This window comes from Condylostylus longicornis, unplaced genomic scaffold (assembly GCF_029603195.1).
Source record: "Condylostylus longicornis isolate FDR11 unplaced genomic scaffold, ASM2960319v2 ptg000040l, whole genome shotgun sequence".
NCBI classification, from domain to species: Eukaryota; Metazoa; Arthropoda; class Insecta; order Diptera; family Dolichopodidae; genus Condylostylus; species Condylostylus longicornis.
The window spans coordinates 5,157,496-5,179,191 of record NW_026578009.1 but is presented as its reverse complement, the minus strand read 5'-3'; the positions used below and the strand labels follow the sequence as shown (position 1 = coordinate 5,179,191).

Genomic DNA, 21,696 nt, shown 5'->3' with positions numbered 1-21,696 from the left:
TAATAAAGAGATAATTAACTTACGTTTTATTCAATATAACAGCCTTAATAATATATGTACATACTTCAGAATTTTAATTAATATAATATAATGTAATACAGAATTCCAAATTAAGAAAATTGAGAATTTAAAAAATTAAATTTTTATATACATAAATGTATAGAGGTTTTATATTGAATTTCCAGAAATTTCGATTAAATACCTCGTAGATTTTAATTGCTTTGATTAATAATATTTTTACAAATCGGCATCACTAAAATAAAATTATAATAAATCTGAGTGATAACACTACATCCTATTTTTATAATATTTATGTATATGCATTATAACAGTCATAAATTCATAAACTTACATACGTACATATTTCAAGAATAAAAAAAAATAAAGAAAAAAAAATTCTGAAAACTAAAATAAATTTGTTTTTTTTTTTTCATATATGCGTTCTGTTTGTGCGGCAATCCTATTAAGGCACACGCCGCTTGTCATGCTCGATTTAGTAATCACAGGGTGCCCCTAACATATTTTTATCTTTTTTCTTATACATATATGTATGTATATATTTTATTATTGTTATAAGTTGAATAATCACTATCAAATCAGTCCAAAAAGTCGCGTGCAGTCAATTTCATAATCTTTTAGGATGATTTTATTATTTTTGTTTTTGGTATCATTTCTTTGCTTTGGTTTTTTTTTTGCTTTCTTGTTCATCTTTTGATTATCTAAATAAACAATTTACATATTTAAGCATACACATACAAATATACAACATACTTTATACAAATTATATATACGCAATTTTTATGTGTTATACTCTATACTATATATACCATATTGTATATCTAAATTTTGAATCTGAATCAATTATGCAAATGACTTTTGATAACAAAAGTATGCAACCACTTAAACTATAAATGATATAAGCATGCATATACATCCATACATATATACATACAGTATGTATGTACCTTCATAGTGATCTACAATCTATATATACATTATAATTTTAACATTTTCTTATATATACGTAATTTGCTTATGATTGTTATGTTAAAGTTTATTTCTCTCTGTTTACCGCGCAAAAAAAAATATTAACAAAGAAACACTAAATTATATACATATACATTCATATGTATATAGAGATATAGTATATATGTATATGAAAAAATAATTTAATAAATGCTCCAATAATATTTATAACCGAAAAATATATTAACCGTGTAGGGAATAATTCGGCGAAAGGCGTAAAAAGAAAAATTGAAAATCAGGCTCTGGCCATAAAAAATATAATTATGTATGTATAAAGAGAGAAGTGATTCTTTTATTCAGCGTTTTATTTTTCATCTTTTCCTTCTTTTTTTTTTTTTGTTTTTGCAATTTACGCTTTTTTTTCCACGGAATTATTTATATTAAATTATTTTCATTGTATATGCATATCTGATCATACATTGTACATATATACATATATATTATGAACTATATACTATTGTGTGAAAAAGCCTTAATTTTAAAACGAAAACGCATCAAAATACAATCATTTCTGATTTGCGCGCCTTGTTTTACATTGCTTTTTATTTTGATTATTACAAAACTACACTGTTGCGTTAACAGATTTGTAAAGACGGGCAAAGAGTTAATATACGCGACTGGGTTTATGTTAATCGTTTAATTATGCAAAAAATTTTATGTATACATTAATTAAATTCTTAATTTATTAAAAAAAAAAAAACTAAGCTCGGTTTTAAAGAAAAAAAAAACAAAGAGAAAAACTCTCAAGCATTCAAATATACAAACATTTAATTTCCATACTCGTACATACATAAATTAACAATGAAAATATTTATTTTAACAAATTAATTAATACGAGTAAGTTTTTAAAAAAAAAATTATTTGCTTCTGCTCTAAATCGTCAAAAATACTTTAACAAATTTTTTTGATAAAACAATATTAATCTTTGTAACAATTGAATTATAGTTATTATAATGCTTATATATATACAGACATTTAGTTATACTTTAATTAGAGAGTACTTACATGTTTTCCTCATACTTGCATTTTAGCCCAATTTTCAATATTGCATACGGTTTCTCTCGTTCTTTAGGTTGTTTATTAGCTGATTTGTTTTTAATTTGAAATATAGATAAGTAATAGTAATAATAATAATAGAGTCATCCAACCTTCTCGGCCCACACGTGGGGAGCCATCGATCATATTTTAAAATTGAGTAAATAAATATTATTATTATTTATACAAATAAATTCAATTATTTACAAAATCATCACGCCAGCTTGAAATTTAAATATGACTGGAAAATTTATGCAAGTAAATGTTAGAAAAGAACTTCAAGCTCTGTCATAGTCCGAAACAATAATAGTATGTTTTAAGAAAGTTGATTCCTTTATAAGAGAAAAGGGGAATAAAATTTGGAAATGCTTAAAACAAGCTTTATTAAATTTTAATTACAATTCCATGTATAGCTACATACACAGACTCTATCAGGGGACTCTAGTAATAACTCAATATTTTAAACAAAAAATTTCAATTGCAGAATATGTTTTCAATGCAGGAAATGTTAAATACGAGTATTCTCATTTGTGCGTAAATCACAATGAAATAATTCACCATGAAAAAAATTGAATTACTAAAATCTTTTATCGACAAAATGTGTCAGGACCGACTAAATGGAGTAGTAACTATAAACATTAATTATTAAATAGCATATTCTTTATATATTATTCGGACATAATTATTCGGACAAAATTTGCTGATATTAAAGCGCGCGGTAAAGCCTTTGTGCAATAATTAAAAATAATATTGAGTATACTAAACTTTTATAATGTTTTTTTTTTATGCAATGTAATTGAAAAACTTCAGGGCCTCTAAATATCAACTACCCTCAGGCCTTTCTCTGAAAGCCCCGGACTATATATATATTATTTGTAACTAATTTTCTCCTCATATAATTAAATTATTTTAATTTTTCTTATATAAAATGAAGTTAATTCAATTAATTCACTCATATTTGATTAAGTATATAAAGATCCTAGCAATATAACATTATTCACATTATTTCCAGATCTAAATTTCATGATAAATTTTGTATATATATGTATATATGTATGCATATATATTTTAATCCTTTAATTATTATATATATATCTAATTTTCCCCCTTATATAGTTTTCCGTATTCTAATACAAAAATTATCGGCTTTTTATTTAATAAAATTAAAAATAAAAAGATGAAAACTTCAAATTTGTCTATAAATATATCCTTGACATTAAAAAAATACAAAAAATACTTTCATCTCCTAATTTTAATACAAACAAATAATTTTGTTATTCAACAATAATAACGAAAATTTTGACAAAAAAAAAAAAAAACAAATAACAAATATTCGCTTCCATAAGTTTTCAAAAGTATGAATTCAAATTAAAAAATTATAATTGAAAAGAAAAAGAAAAAAAAAACACATCCTTGTTGAATAATTTATTATTGAAACTGGGAAATCTCTTCCCTACACATAAGAATTTCGAAAATTGTATACAATAAAAGGATGAAATTTGTATATGCATCTTTTATATTACCTATAATATTCTTCTTATTTTGTTGTTAAAAAAAAATGCCTCCTATTTCCTTTACAACAACAAAAAAAAATTTAACAAACATACAACTTCAATAGATCCTTAATATCCTTATATATAAATCCAATTGAGTCAATACCAGATTTATTACAATATAACCTTTCTCAAAACTCAACAGTATAAAAGCATTTCGATAATAAATGCTGTCATCTATATATTTTTAATGCTACGAGTATATCTGTACTGAATTGCATGAATTTTTGCATGAATTCATTTTGTCAAACAAAAAAAAAAAAAGAACCCACCTAATCTGTTACTTCTTTTATTCTAAAGTATAATAAACCCCTAAAATGTATAACCCCGTCTGTCTGTCTATTAAAATAAAAGGTAATATAACTATTATTATTTACCATTTTAATATTATCAGTTATGGATACAATTGTAAGGTATTTTGTCATTAAGCAATTGATACTTTTTTGCTTTTTGTTTCCTTTCCGAATTTTCCTTTAGTTCTATATGGTATTTTGTCGGTAGATTGTTTGCAAAAAAAAAAAAAATAAAAAAGCAAAAGTAGCAAATCCTGGATATGAAAATGTCCTTTTGTTTTCTTTAAGTGGTTTTTACGGTTGTATTAACAAATTCTGTTTGTTAATCTACTTTATATTTTCTGTTATACTTTTAATTTTTTGTATAAAAGAAAAATACGACTTTTTTTTTTGTCAATGAGATTTTTTTTTGCCTCAATTGAACAATCATTTTGGATTATTGTTCAAAAATTTGAGAAAAAAAAAAGTATGTGTTGCGTATAATTTGATTTTTGATGTAGATGAAACATACATATATACATTTATTTTAAAATATAGATTTAAAAGTAACTTTATAGGAGAGCGGATCTTTTGAAATTTAATATTTTTTTTGAATTTTTTTCTCTTTTTCAAAATCATAATGTATTTAAGGATATTTCTTAGATTAACATTAAAAGAAATCAAATGAAATTTATTAAACTAACAGAGTAAACACATTTGGAAAATGATGTATGTACACTGGGACCCCAGGTTACGGCATTTTTTTAGCAAGTTTTCATTTTACGATCTCTTCTTTTGCTTACATCAAAAATGTTCTGTTTAACACCTTTTCTTAGATTTACATCCATTAATTTTTGATTTTTTTCTTATTTCAATAGATTATGAAGTTTCGATGAATTATTCTGAAATTATTTTGTTTTTATTTACGATACGGAAAGGGCAAATGTAATTTTTTGAAAAAATATCGTAAAATTCTGCTTACATTTTTTAATGTGAATGTAATACAGAATATTAAACATGTTTTATATGTAATTGAATTTCTTTTTTTTTCAAATTTTACGATTTTGTTTTACGACTCCAAATTTTGGAGTGCATCTACGACGTGAATCGAGGACCTAGTGTATGAAAGTAAAATTACAATATTACAAATTGAAAATAATATACAAAAAAATATTTATTTTAGAATTCAACTACTCAGATGATTTAAACTCAAATTTATTATCCAATTATGTGGAAATTTAAATAGATTTTAAATTCAGTCAGTCAGTCTGTCTAAAAATTAATTGATTATGTTTTTATTATAGAGTATATTATTTTATGAATATTTACTATGAATAAAATTTTAAAGTAAACTCAAGGCAGTTGTTCTGAAGGAAGAATGTAATAATTTTGAAAATAACTCGATTTCAAATGAATAATGTGTGGCTCGTATAGAGAATTTAAAATAAATGGGATTTTATCTTTGAAAAAATTGTTATTCGCTTACAGAATTGTCTGAAATTTTGTTAAATCTTGTCTGATTATGGATTTAAATAACGAGAATTAAAATATTGCAATAGCAATATATCCAATTTTGGCTACTTATTTTAATTATTATAAAATAAAAATTTAATTACAAATATAACAAATCTGTGTGCATATCGCAATTCTAATCTAATGTGCGCATATACTAATCTGTGATAATCAATATCTTAGTTTGTGTGCGCATCGCAATACATGTAAATTGTTGCATTTAAACTATATATTTTACACTTGCCATTTATATAATATATTTATAAGACCCAGCTAAATTACCTTACCACTCTTATATACGAGATTTTTAAATACATAATATTATTTGTACCTTGTATAAACTATATACATAATAATATCATCACTGTCAAAAAATCAAATTAATATTTACTTAGTTTAATTAAGGACCCATATATGATTTATATAGTACTATATGTTTTAAGTTTTCGTTCAAAACTGTACAACTTATAAACTATATAATTTTTATTTGGTTTCTTGTTTCATTAACTTAGTTAAAATAATATTTTAATAATATTATACATTTTGAATTTAATTTCCTATAGACATGATATTTTTGAATTTTTTTTACTCATTTCTATATTCTTATATATTTCCTATATAGATATAGAGAAAAGACCTACCAGAACATTTCACTACCATGGTTATTTTTCATATATTATGTAATATATATAAGTACTTACTTATATAGTATGTACCTTATTAAAAATGAAAACTAAAAATATAATTTTATATAATTAGACTCTTTAAAGAGCGTGTCTAATGATAATATTAATATTTAAAAGTGAAATGAAATAAGAAATAAGAAACAAAACGTAAATAAAATTAATATTAATTAAAAAAAATTCAAATCTTGTATGGTAATATACAAGAGTACATGCATATACACACATACTCTCTTTTTATGCCATAATTAATTTTTTTTTTGTATATTTGTGCATATAAATTAGAATATGAAAACGACCTTTAGTAATTGAAGTGTTTCAGATTCAAATCAGTTATTTAATTGAGTAAACTTACTTGGAAAATTTTGCTTTAGATTTATATAATCAGTGCTGCCAAATAGATTAGCCCAAATATCTTAATTTTTTTTTTTAAATAATCGAAAAAAAAATATCTTCACGAATCTTCCGAAATTTTCAATTGAAATTCAAGTTAAATAGTGTAAGAAAGCAAAAATATCACGATTTCAATTCGAACCAAATGAGACACGAAAAGGGAAAGCTAATAAAGTGCACAATTACATACATATGTGGTCATAAGCCATTTTCGCATTTAGTTAATGCGCCCAGTCAATTATTATTGAACTGATTGCAGCAGAAAATATCAAAATTTATCTGTCATAGAAGTAGTGATATCAAGCGTTGCCTATTAAATTGTCTTTTTAGTCAAAATGCTTTTTTTTTGTTAACTTTGGAAAATATGGAAAAATGTGTAAAAAAATTGCAATTCTGAAAAAACATTTTAAAGATATTTTAATGGAAATTTCTTCATGCAACTGCAGAACAAATTATTCTAGGCGAACAGATTCTAGGCGGACGCTCTACCAACTGAGCTACAGAGGCATGAAGAAATTGCCGACGAAATGTTCTCTACATTGCTTATACTGTAATTCACATGATTACTAAGTATTTATTTTGTTTACATTGATTGCTACATACAATCTACTATTGAAACACACAATAACAAGAACATATATATTTATAGGATTGTGCCTATTGCACTAATTAAATTATGAATTTTACTAATACAACATCATAGTTGCGGAATTAATAAGAATGTGCTTATTACACTACTAATTTATCTTAATGGAAATTTCTTCATGCAACTGCAGAACAGATGGATGACCTAATCAAAGGAACGAGTTAAAGACAGAAAAATTCATTTTTAAAAAAATTTTTCTCCTCGAACTGGACTCGAACCAGTGACCTACCGCTTTCTAGGCGGACGCTCTACCAACTGAGCTACAGAGAAATTTCCATTAAGATAAATTAGTAGTGTAATAAGCACATTCTTATTAATTCCGCAACTAGGATGTTGTATTAGTAAAATTCATAATTTTAAAGATATTTTTTTATATTTGAAATTTAAAAATTTTAAAAATGTTATATTTTGAAGTTTTGCATAAAAAATATTATCAAAAAATCTTCACTTTGAAGATAAATCTTCATTTTTGGTAGCGATGTTTATTATATACTCATATGCGCCTTTGTATATATATATATATATATGTAGATATTATTGATAATTGAGAGTATTCTCAGACAATAAAATATTTCCTATAATCAATGTTATTTTTCGTTCTCTTTTTATTGTATGTACAACAAAATCTTTTGATAACGCTGTCCCGTCGGGAAATTTTTTTACTATAAATGTCGAGAAATTGCATTGCTAAAATATAAATAAAGAAATATAAAGAAAGAGATTAATATAAGATAGTTACTGTTAAAGAGAGTTGCATAAATTTAATTAAAATTGAAAGTATAAAAATATTTCCCTTTAATTTTATGATTTTGTAACTGAATAAGATTTAAATTACAAGTATATTCAAGTTATTAAGAATATTTAAAAAAAAAAAAATTATAATTTACAAAATTATTAAATTATATAAATGTGAAAGTGAGCATAAAATCTTCATATAGACTTTAAAATCATGTTCAACGTTAATATTTTTTAATAAGAGTCTTGTTTCTGCAAAAATTTTTCTTTTAATTATTGTGCACAGTTTACATATAGTAAAGGGGGTGCTCGTTATATCCTCATTGAAATTACAAAAAAAAAACAAAAAATATGATTTTATATAATTATTTTTTACATAATTTTTCGTTCTTATTCTCTTTTTTAATTAATATCCTCCTTTTTCCTTTTTACTATTATTATTTTAAGGTTAATCGTCCACTAACAATGAAAAAAGAAGGCATACAAACAAGAAATCGTAAATTATCATCAAAATCAAAAAAGAAAAAGAATTTAGGTGGTGCATGTCTTCCGATTAGTAGTCATCTTGGTGTTGGTATGAGTGACTTAATAAAACCATTAGATCCATCAAAAACATTTGGGAGTGGATTTTCAGCTTCAATGGGTAAGGTTTTTTTTTTTGTTTTGTTTTATTTTGTTGTTGTTATTTTCTTTACATTAATTCAATTTTTCTCATTATGACTGCTTTCTTAAATTTAATTTTTACTTTTCTTTTTGTTTATTATTTTAAATTCAGTTAAATTCTGTATTTAATTTCTATTTAATTGCATTTTAATACATATGTACATAAATATGTATGTCTATTGAAAATATGCATTGAATCCACATTGAATTTTTTCCATTTTATGATTTGATGAAGTAGAGAACAAAAAATTTTTTTTTTTTTAATTAAATTTATTATATTTATTATTAATTCCTATATAATATTATGTACGTACAATATTTATTATCTGTTATATTTATCTAAATTTTTCATTTTTATATAATTTAAAGGTCAACATGGACATTTATCAGGAGGATTACATCCAGCACATGCGCATATGCATGGTGGATGGTATGCAAGCGGAATGGGGGCATTAAGTGCTTCAAGCGGTTTACAAGGTGGATTTTCAACAGCTGGTTCCTTAGCGGGTAGTGTTGTGCCTCATTCACAGTCGTATCATTTAGGTTTAAGCTCGGTAGTAAGTATTATATTTAATATTATTATTATTTTTATAATTGTAATTGATTTTTATGAAATAATTTTAAAATATTTAATAGAGATCGGGATGAAATCGAAAATTTAGTTTTGCACTTATATTACCAGTTTCGGACTTTCAAATATACCATAAATTTTACGTCGTTACCTTACGTCTTAAGTTTTAACTAAGTTGAGGATTTAAGAATATCTTACATACAATTTCTGTTATGCCAAAAATATTTATGCAAAAAAATTTCCAAAATCAATATAAAATTCAATGTACAAGTATTTTAATTTAGCTAAGATAATTTTTGGTAATATTTTAAAATTTGTAATAATTGTCCTGTTAATGCAACATCTTAAACTATTACTATTGTAATAGTTCCTGATATTTCAGCAGTTCCTGATATTGTAACAGTAACTGTTCCTCATATTACAACCGCTTGAACTATTACAAAATTGTTCTAAAAACAATTATTTTATATTAAATCATCATTCATTCTTAAAGAGTAAGTATGAAAACGATCTGGGAAACAGGAAAATTATCAGGCTTAAGAGATAAAATTCTAAAATTTCTCAATTTCTTCGAAAAATATATATAGAAAAGCTCAATTTTTTCTGATGTAAAAATCTACAAATCCAAATCTACAAACCGCCAAATATTTTTATTCACTTTCAAAACTGATTTTTTAATTTTTTTCAATTGACTTGAAATATTCTACCAAAAGTTTTGCAGCTGTTTAATAGATTTCTGAATATGCCAATCAAAAACCGATATATTAAAGTCTTATACACAACATTAAAAAATATACAAAAATCTAAATTTTTAGATCAAATTCATAATTCAAATAAATTTATTTTTTCCATATTGGGCCAACAATAATTTTGGTAATTAAAATGGCACATACTGAACATGTTTTCCTTGTATACTGATCACAATTTAGTCTCTAATGGTAGCTAAGCTCTATTTTTTCTGTACATTTGCAAATTAATTTGAAATACAAGCTTCCAATAGTGTTTATTTGCTCTTGCTAATATGGAATGCAAATAATTAACGAAAATGAATTTATAAAAATTAAATAAAATTTAAGTGAATCGAATTTCAAAATTTGTTTCTTAATAATTTCTGGTTTGAACCAATCAAATAAAATCCAAAGTTATTGAAATCTGCGTGGCCGCTTTTTGTTTTTTGTTTACTTTTAAAGTTAATGACTTGATTTGCGAGCATGAGTTCATATACTCGTACTACATGCATATATGTATGTAGTGAAAACCGAGTGAAATAAAATTCACAACATAAATTTCAATTAAGATTAACGCTAATGGGTTTTAAATTTTTAATGATGCTTTTGTTTTTTTCATCTAAAATCAAAATACAAATTGATAATGAAATCTAAAAAATGTCACTTTACCGTAACTATCAAAATTAATATCGTTTTATAACGTTTAAAATGATGACTTTTTAATTTCATTTCTTTGTCTAATTTTTCATTTATTTTTATTTTTTTTTTTGTTTTTTTCAAAATTATCATAATAAATGCTAAGACCAAGGACACCACACACATTATCGATTGCATACCATTATAATCGAATTTAGAAAAAAAATCTTTTCATCTCTTGAATTTATTTTTTTTTTTTTTTGTTGTTTTTTTACGATAAAATTTGTAAACTTCCGAAAATGTAAATTATATACATAGTATAAATATGAAAGTGAAATATTTTTTGTTGATTATGTCAACTCTATACAACAGTAAGTAGCGAGACACAAAAGTTTATTAAAATTAATAAGGTTTCAGTTCCAAAATTTTAGGTCCAAAATATTTTTCTAACAATAAACTTTGATGAAAAATAAAGTTAGGTCAAAAATACTGCTTTTAAAAACAATCTGTTACACTATTTAAATTACTTTCCTCCATATTATATGTACCAAAATATATTAATATGTTGCATACATTTAGGATGAACAAAGAAAAAGTTTGAAAGAACCGTTAACATAATGGTCGAATTCAAAGAATAATTGTGCAAGTTATCATAGACCATTTTATAGTAAATATCTATTTGTATATAAAGCCCCATATTCTACTTGTCGTATCGCTTGACTTGATGAGTTGTTATGAAAAAAAATCTTATAACTTTCTGAGTAAAATTAATTTCAAAATTTGCATTTTCTATACTGGTATTCAAAATACTTTTCGATAGTATTTAATCACCCTAAGTGATTCCACTAGCAAATTATAGGTGAAAATTTCAGCTTTCTTTATTAAAGGGAATAGAAGTTTCGTGAAGAGACACTAAAAGTGCCAAATATTACAACTTGATAGAGAATTTTTAATCTCGCAGTCATTCAACTTAAGATTGATTAAGTAAAATTTTTTCTTTTTTATTTAACTTATAATTTGACTTCATAACCTGCTATAGGTGTTATTCCGACAACTTTGGCACTAAGTGCTGTAAGGTTGAAATTAGTGTCATAAACATAACACAGTTCATTTAAAAAATTTTCGTGTCTCTAATAAATAGGTTAGGTTAGGTTGAATTAACGCAGCTATTAGCAGATACATTGTGGATAGATAAACCCGTCGGCCGGATCTCTATATCTCCACTCTTACACAAACCTCCTCGAGTCTTTTAAAAACTGATTTAAATTCCTGGCATTAACATTCGACAAGCTGTAACGCGCATAAAGAAATTGAACCAAGAAACGTGCCTCTCCTGTATTAAAGCTGAGTACGACCACAGAAAATGAGGTACCGTATCTTCCTTCTCCTCCTCCTTAGTGGGGCGTTCCATTCTCTTAACATATTATATAACTATATAAATCTCAAAATCTCATTTCGATTAACAAAGTAAAATTTTACGTTAAAGTAAACGAACGTAAATATAAAAATTTTATACCACTCTGCGTTTAGCAAGACAAAAAAAAAAAAAAACGGAATACTAAATTAATGGCTGGTAACTATTTAAAAAAATAAAATGCACTCAAAAACAAAAGCTCCACTCATCATTAAAAATTTACATCGAAGGACGGTTTCCATTTTTAAAAATTATTAAGTTATCTTTGGGAAGGCTTTTTATTTACATACACTTTTGATTTCATAAATAAATTTAAACAGTTTGTTTCTCACGCAAATTAATGATCATTTTTTTTTTTTTATTCGAATTTCATATTAAATTTATGAATATTCGGCAGCTGATTACTGATTACATATATTTAATATAAATATATAGTAATATATATATATATATATACATATATAAGATTGCTACTGGTATATATACATTTGGAATGTGGTGGGTGATAAGATTAATTTCAATGTTAATCATTAAAAAAAATTAAAATAAATTTTCAAATTGATATGAATGACGTGACACGTCTGGCATCCGTGAAAATTATAAAATTTAAATTTGAATGAAAAATGTAAAACTCAATATAGTTTCTTCAAATTACCTACTAAATCGCAATAATTCAATATTTTTATTCAGTTAAAATTACAATCAAAATTATACATTTCATAAAATGGAACCTATCGAATGCATGTTTTGTAAAATGGCACATTTCCCTTTAGATTGTAGATTGTAGATTTTAAGGGAACCGAGTGGGACAAGAGTAACCCCCCAATCCATCGCAGCCATTCTTGACTTATTGTAGCCTCCCCACGCTCTCATCTATAGTATCCCAGTCCCAATCACAAAGCCTGAGATATCCCTAAGGGAGTTGGACAACAGTTTCCGAACACTTAGGGACCCATGTCCAAGACAATTGCGGCGCCGAACAGCCACTGCCAGACAGACGCAGAGAATGTGCACAGCGGTCTCATCGTCACCCCCACAAAATCCCTAGATGAATAGATTGATGAAACTCAAATCCAATAAAAAAACACAATATATTAAATAATTTTTGAGACCCTTTTGAAAGATTTTTGAGTTGTTCGGGAAAACCAAATTTATTCTGTGTGCATCAAGATACAAGAATCGTCTAATACAAATATTTTGAGATATTGATAAATTGACACATTAGATTTATAATTGGTAACGTTGATTTAACCTATTGAATATAGGTAGAGAAAATGTAATAATTTTTATTTGAACAGACTTGCTTCCATGTTAATATGGTTTCTATATAGTATGAGCTTTCATATACATATATATATAGGAGAAGCGTATTCGAGGTGTGATCTAACTATAGTGACGTTCATAGTAATTTAAAATTTTTGGGAATTACGCTTAATAAAGGAACGCATAGAAAATGCTTTCGATACTATAGAATCAATATACATATGAATTAAAATTTAAATTAATATCAAGGATAATTCTTTAATCTTTGAATTCATTAACCAACTATATGGCAGCTATTTCTGTTATATTTTGGTTTTTATAAAATTTCATTAGAACTTATTGTGTTAATTTCCCACAATTCTATTAGGAAGTTCTTTTTTTCGATTTTATAAGAATATGAATATATTGAAATTATTTAAAAATCTAAGTGACAGGATAAAGAATCCTTTGAGTTCAATGAAAATCGATTTCTTCACTTTAAATTTTTAATTTTACACAACTATAAGAATTTTATAAAAACTTTGATTTATATTTAATAAATTACTAAAAAAAAATTTTTTTTTTTTTTATCTTTTCAGGGGTCATGGCGACCTGACTATACGTGATGGACGGAGAATAGTTTAAATGGAAATTTTTTTTAATAATAACAAAACAAAATAGGATTTCTTTGTAATTATTATAAATATAATTATAAATATACATAAAAAATAATTAGATATATATATATATATAAATAAATAAATAAATAAATAATTAAAAAAAGAAAAACAAAAATAAAAAGAGAAAAAGATTTGCTTACATGCAATCAATAAAATAAAATAAATTAGAACACTTAACAATGCTTTAAAAATAGAAAAGATATTTAAGTACAAACTATAAATATATAAAAAAAAAATAAAGCATTTTTATTTAAAAAAAAAAAAAAAAAACAAAAATTTAAATATTATTGAAATTATTTTAAAACAAAACTATAAATTTATGGGACTACCTATATTAAAGCTGCCATTTTTCTCTAAAATATCTCAACCATTTTTAATATCATACCCCTTTATGCTCCCCATTTGAATCATCAAAAAGCGTAGCATGCTAGCACATTTGCCATTTGACAGTCTTTTATTTGAACAGTGAGTGAATAAGTCTGTATATACAACATAATCCTCGTCTTAATTCATTTTCTTATATTTATAGCAAGGCACTGTTTAGCTAATAAAATTTTGGAATTCAAGATATTTTACAAAACATTGTGTATAAAACATTGTAAATTAATTAAAAAAATTGTCATACGATTAACAAATGCCATTTGCCTGAGTTCTATACCGTAAATTGAACATATTTGAAATATGTTTTATATATATGAATTGTGAAGGAGCCCAAACGTATGCAAAAATAAAAATTTTTGAATTTCTTTTATATTCTTGTGAACATTTTATATCCTTTGTAAATATTTTGTGGAGCAAAATTTTTAGAATGTAAGAGCACATCATCCTTATATACCAAAAGAAAAAAGTAAAATTAATTTTTGAATTCGATAATTAATGTTGTGTCTTGTAACTCTCAATAAGAAAGGGAAATTAAAATTTTAGGCATAGTCTTCTCTTTTGCTTTGTTGCCTAATAAGAAATTTACATTTTTTAATATTAAACTTTGTAATAAACACAAAAAATAATTAAATTTCAAATATTTTGGAAGAAAATAAAATTAAACCATTTTTTGTTTTTGTATACATAGTAAGAAATCTTAAGACAAAAATTATATGAGAAATTAATGTACCCTGCATCGTTACGAAAAATAAATATTAATTATTCAAAAACGAACCTTTTCCAATATAAATACGAGTATATATGAAGGAGATAATTACCGTCCAAGAGTAATTCAATATACACAAATTATAGAAAAACTACTAAGAGGTAATTGGACCAAGGTAATTGAAGAGGTAAATGGAACATCATTAAATATGCTATATTTTCAACTGTGAGTACTCTTATAGCTAGAAACCTAATAGAAGACGAGATTGACAGTGCACATAGAAGTTAAGTAACAAAAAAAATTAATATTTTTACAATTTGTTAATGAAAGAAAGTATCATAGAATTCAAATGTAAGTTAACCCCTTTGTCCACTTACAGCTTCATTGTTATTATAAAAACTACTACCATTCTTAAAAATAAATTTTGTAAAGAGAATTTATAAGTAAAAATGTTTAAGCTCTTTTAATAACAAGTTCTCTTAAATGATGATCAAAAAATAAATATTTTAAGAGAAATTTTTCAATATACAGCGAAACAGTGAAAATGTGAGTATGAAATTTTTATAAGTTTTACATCATAGGTAATAAAAAAGGTATTTTATCTTAAAAGAGGCAATAAGAAATCTATTATACTAAATACGAGTATCCATATGTTATTTCCTAATACGAGATCGTACATCTCATAGAGGGTTTTCATTTATGCAAGCTTCGCTGAAAGTTCTACATTAGAACTAAAATTCATAAGTCGTAGCGTTAAACAGCCGTTCGAAAAATAACAGAAATGACATTGTTTATGAAATTGTATTCCAATACTTTTCGCCTTCCAATTCGCTACAAAAACAAGAAAATTAAATTTCCGAACGCAATTTATTAGAGTCGGTAATTTCCGAACGCACTTTATTAGAGTCAGTAATTTCCGAACGATTTATATTTTCAGTATATGTAGCGTGAATTTTCGAACGTACTACAAACTAGAACTATTCTAGAACTGGATAAACGAAAATCGCCATAACACATCTAAAAAATCTTATTTTATAATATTAACAACTCTTTTTAAGTATAATAATATATTAAAGTATTTAATTAATACCCTATAGTTGGATGATGATTATATAAAACACAAAACGGGTTAAGTAATTCAAACATAAGAATTTTGAATAATTTCACTATAGAATTTAAAGGATATACATATATAGATATATATATATATATTTTCTTTCAAGGATCGTTACTTCATTGTAGTGATCGTTACTAGTGCCAAAGTAACAAAGTGCTACTTAAAAAATTATTAGATTTTCAACTCCTTTTCTTCTCAAACAAGAAAAAATCCTCAAAAAAAAACCAAATGCATTACATTTTGAAATTCGCATACAAGGATTTTGGAATTCTTAAATATGAATTTAATCAGACTTTTTGTCCGAACATAAACGATGTAAGCGTAAGACTTTTAAGAGAAAATGCTATTATTTCGAAATGGTAATAATTTTCCAAAAAATTTATTTTGTAAATAAACACAAAAATATTTTCAAATATGCAGGCCAAAAATTTCAAATTTCAAAAAAAAAAATTTTTGTTTAAAATCTTTTACTTACTAAGGTTTAGCAAACATTCTAAAATCTACAGGAATAAGAATACAGTTCAATTTGGACAGCGAGTGAATAAGTCTGTATACAACATAATCCTCGTCTTAATGCACTTTCGCTTCTATAATTCACAATCATCTATTGCTAAGTTAATTTAATAAGTGTTAAACAGATTAACAATAAAATGGCCAGCCGGAACGCATAGAATTTTATAATATGTATGTAAGTATGGCTACTAAGTTGCAAATATGTATAGGAACGAAAAAATCCAAAAAAAAAATTAATAATAAGGAAATCCAAAACTTGAAATGAATGGTAGAATCGGAAAGTAATCAATGCAGCATCGACGTGTCATCATGTAAAAATCAAGTACGAAAATGCATCAATACGGCAATACTTTAAAGCTTGGTGTTCAAAAATATCACCGCATGTCAACTGATTTATTATGATGGCATCGTATGCTTGATAATATCATGAATCAGTTGTACATCATTTTTTTTTCCGATTTTGTATTAATGCAAAGTTTTTTTAAATGGAAGCTGAGACGCAAATAATTTCTTATTTTAACTCAATTATTTGTTTATTCACGATATTATTAATCGCATATAAACGCATCACATCGTTATAGCATCAGCAAATGTTTTTTGCATCGACGTTGCATTCATGCACATTTTTGATTACTTTCCGATTATACTCGAAATTTTAAAACTTGAATCGTGATTCTCTAAGTCTCTATGGTTCTGCTTTTAATAAATTTCCCAACTGCGAAATATTGTGTAAACTAAATAATTTTTCTTTATTAAAATTTATTAATCGAAATTTTAAATTGAATTCGAATGCTATAAGGTATTCCTTGCCCTTGTAATAATACAACACACATACTTATAAGTTTTCATATATACGTACGTATATGAACACAATTACAAATTTAAAATTCTATTTCAAATAAAAATTTTGTTTCAAAAAAAAAAAGAAATACACCGGCTTTATTAAATTAAAATTTTCTTTGTTCAATTAAAAATAATATTTAAATGAATATAGAATCGCCATTTTTTCCCTATATGAAATTATGTATGTGGGTATTTGCTGTACACTTACATAACTGCTTCATTACTTATTCAAATTTCAAATTATATTTATGTACAAACAATGTATATGTACAAAATATACGAACGCCATTTTCAACAGTACTGAATTATGTTATATATATACTATAAACATAGATATAGAAATTTTTCTCGCAAATGAGAATTATTTTTTTTTTTTGAGAAATATGAATATGTATGTATATTTAATTTGTCTCTTCGTTTACAATGTTTAATGAATCGTATGAAATTCTAGCTGAAAAAAAAAATCACATTCTAAATTTTTTCATATTTAAAATACGATATTTAAGCGAATTACGATATTTTCAATTGCATAATTTAATCCATACTTTCTAAATTTCAGCAAAATTTTAAATCTATTTAAAACTTAAAATTCTTAATGTGATTTTCGAGGTAATAATATCCATATCGCATTCTTTTCGAAATAAAATTTATAATCTGTTTGACGGGTATATATTCCGTCAGTATATTACAGAAGAGTCACGAAACTGCCATTTTTTGTGTTTCGAGAAAACCACATTTAAAAATATACACAATAATTGTTAATTTGCAGAGACGTGAAAAATTTACAACGTTATTTTTCCGAAAATATTTACTTTAGAGTTACTTGGGTATTTAATAAAGATAGTTTAGAAAATTCGGAATTTTTCTATACATATAACTCAAAAATCTCAAAGAGAAACAGTTGCGTGTTTCTTTCATAATACGGACGATATAAGTATAAGGGTAAATTCAATATTGTCAATAATTTCGTCAATTTTGTGGCGAGAACTCATTTTCCATAGAGAAAATTTATACAAAAAATTTTCACGAAAATAAGGAATATTCTCATATTTAATTTCTCTTTTTCAAATTTGCATTTCGCAAACTTTTCACACTACAGCATAAAAATAATAAAATGGGAATTAGGAGTCAGGAAATGGAAATCTGCAAGTCAGGGTAATAAAAGTATATATACAAAAATTCAACTGAAACATGAAATTACGTATAATCTGCAAAAGTCGAATTTGCTGAATTTTTAAATAAACATGTGAAAGTTTCTTGTATAAAAGTTAAGTCTTTAAGCAAAATTTATAGATAATAAATATTGTCGAATTTTTCAAACAGGTATTAGATTTTAGAATACTTAAGAAAAAGCTTTACTTAAAGAACAAAAAATGTTAGTTATTATCATCAGAATGTTATATATAAAGTGTAGGCAATTGGATTTTAAAATAAATAAAGTGAACAAGGACCGAACAGGAAACTAAAAGCTTTGAAATATTGTAATTAATTAGTTTCAAAAACCAGATTCGACATAGTCGTATCTGGTTTCTATATATGTAAAAACAGATATTTGAACAAAAATTATGCAATGAGCATCGAATATAACACCCGTGTAAAAATACTTTAATTTAATAATTTTTGAAGTCATAAGTATTACCAGTTATTTTCGACAAAAACTGATCACAAAATTCTTAACCCTTTGCACTATAATTATTTTTCTAATTTGTTCTCGGCCAACTTGTATTTAATTTTTCTGGTTTTGATATCATACTCGTATGTTAGGTATGAAGTAATTACTTGGAGAATACACCCAATACTAACTATAATTGAATTGTGCATGCATGAATAACTGTTTTTGTCATGCCATAGGTGTCTTCAGAGTTTTAGAGTAAAATATTTTTGTCAAGCCAGAGGTGACTTCATAATGCAAAGGTTTAAACATATTTACCTTAAATTTTTTATGACTAACCCCACAGTTGAACAATTCAACTTCTATTTCTTATTTGTTTTTTATTAACAATTTTATTTCTTTTCAATTTTGTAAGAAAATTACCATACACCTACATACATACATACGATTAATACACATACATAGTTTGTTAAATTAGAAATAATTACAACAGAAAATACTGTTATTAATAATAGTTATACATTCATTTAAAAAGCGATTTACAAACAATCCAATTTTAAAGTCTGTCGCTCTGATTATTTGTTTCCATTTTGTAAAAACCTAATTTACCAAAAAAGAAAAAATAAAAAAACAAGAAGAAAAAAATAAAAGAAATTATAATTTCAGTTACCCACCGACTTTAGCATTTTTTTTTAGTTTTTTGGGTAATTTGAGTGAATTTGTAAAAATATTTATCAAAAGTATAGTAGTTATACATACACACAAATATGTAATATTATATAAATATGTATGTATGTATATAATATGGTAGATGACTGCGATTATATCATTGATAACGTTTGTTGTAATCATTTTTGTACTGTTAACGATCAGTTCTGCTTTTCGTTTTATATATGTGTTTATTTTTACTTTACGGATATTTCTGTTTCAGTTTTTTTTTCTCTTTTTATTATAGAAAAGTAAGTTATTCGTGTAATCTGCGAGTTATTATTACATTAACCAGCCGACCAATAATAAAAATTCATAATATACTAGATCTTCTAATTTCAATTTTTAACTGGCAGGTTTGTTATTATGGTTTCTATATAGACAAAGTACCTACATAACATGTTTATTTCATAAATGTTAAAAAAAAAAGAAATTATTTGTTTCTGAAATTAACATTGAAAAGGGTTTTATAACAATTTATTCTTAATAATGTGGAGACCATATTTGAAATATCAAATGTTGGACAATAACCATGTCTTAAATATAGAAGAAATGTTGTCAACTACTATACTTGTATACTATACTACTATGCTACCTTAAAAACATATAATCGTAAAAATTACTAATACCTATTAGAAGTCATTCAAAGTTTTAACCTGGTTTTTAAAACTTACAATTTCGTATTATTATAAAATTTATTAAGTACGCAATGAATCGTAAAAAAATACCTACATTTTAATTAATAATTAAATCAAATTTTAATTAAAATTTATTGTTTAAAAAAAAAAAGTAGTTTCTATAATTTACAATTCTTAAGACTCAGGCAGATATCCAATTTTTAATTTTTAACTGGCAGATAACGCAATAATTTAGTTGCTTATAGATGTACAGTAATACCCCGTGTTACGTACGCTCGTTTTACGTACCCTCGCACTTATGTACATCTCATTTTTGTCCGCAATTGCCCATTATACGTACAATGATTCACACTTACGTACAAGTACATTTTTTCTGGTTTTGAAATTTATGGAAAAAAAAATTATGTATACCAAATTGAGAATGTACACTTGTAACAACGTGTTTTTGTATGTCTGTACATTATTTCTATGAAACCTAAATTTTGTTATGAGTGAATGCATGTAGAAACAAGTCAAAACAAGTCAATGAAGATGAAGATGATACATCATTCTCTACATCATGGAGCAATTAAATTTGAATTACTGTTATCCTCAGGAAAGCTGTCCAAAATTATCTTCTTTTTTGTCATAGTTTTATTAAAGATCTTTTTCGCTCAGCTTTTTCCTCCTGCCGTCCCTTCCCCTCTTTATTCTCTTTAAATACTTTTCGTTATCAACATTCCTTCCTCTTTGGGAATGATGGCGGTATTAAAGGGAGGTAACTTGGACTGGTCTGGCGGCATTCTCAAACATTCCTCTCCCGGGGCTAATCCAAGCTCCAGTGTTCTGAGCTCTCGCGTAACAATTACAATATTATTTATATTTAAATTATGTATTGATGAATTTTGAAGTTTATGTTTTATATTTCAGTTTTGTTTGATATTTATATATGTATATGAATTTGTTTTTTGTTTTGTTTTTTTAATACACGTTAAGTGTTAAATATAGTATAAAAACGTATGAAATAAAAGTATAAAACTGCATACATAATATCCCTCTTTTTCTTTTTATTTATATATTTATTGTTTTAGTTTGTTTCAAACATATTATTCTTCAATAAAGTAGTAGATTCATTCTACGTACATTTTTGTTTTACGTACACGCTCCGGTCCCAAAGGGTACGTAAGTGCGGGGTATTACTGTACGTGCAATGACTTTATATATACTCGTACAATCAAGCAGTAATTAAAAATTAAATAAAAATCACATCTCTCTCTTACTCATAAATGAGCTGGTTTTTTTTTTGAAAATGGTATAAGTCCATTCAAGGGTTTGTGTTTGAATCACAAAATTTAACATTTATTGAGATATTTTAAGGGTTTGCATTTGAATCAATTTAAAAATATTATG

The 21,696-nt window shown here is 25.1% G+C and overlaps 1 protein-coding gene across 1 annotated transcript in view; it reads left to right on the top strand.

Annotated features, from left to right (window-relative positions):
- Positions 1-13,951, top strand: part of LOC129609542 (GATA-binding factor C) — a 212,315-nt gene extending 198,364 nt beyond the window's left edge. The window contains exons 6-8 of the mRNA XM_055521515.1: positions 8,303-8,498; positions 8,888-9,075; positions 13,709-13,951. Coding sequence (XP_055377490.1) covers positions 8,303-8,498; positions 8,888-9,075; positions 13,709-13,735 — 411 coding nt within the window. The 3' untranslated portion in view covers positions 13,736-13,951. The remainder of the gene's footprint in view (positions 1-8,302; positions 8,499-8,887; positions 9,076-13,708) is intronic.
- The last annotated feature ends 7,745 nt before the right edge of the window (positions 13,952-21,696 follow it).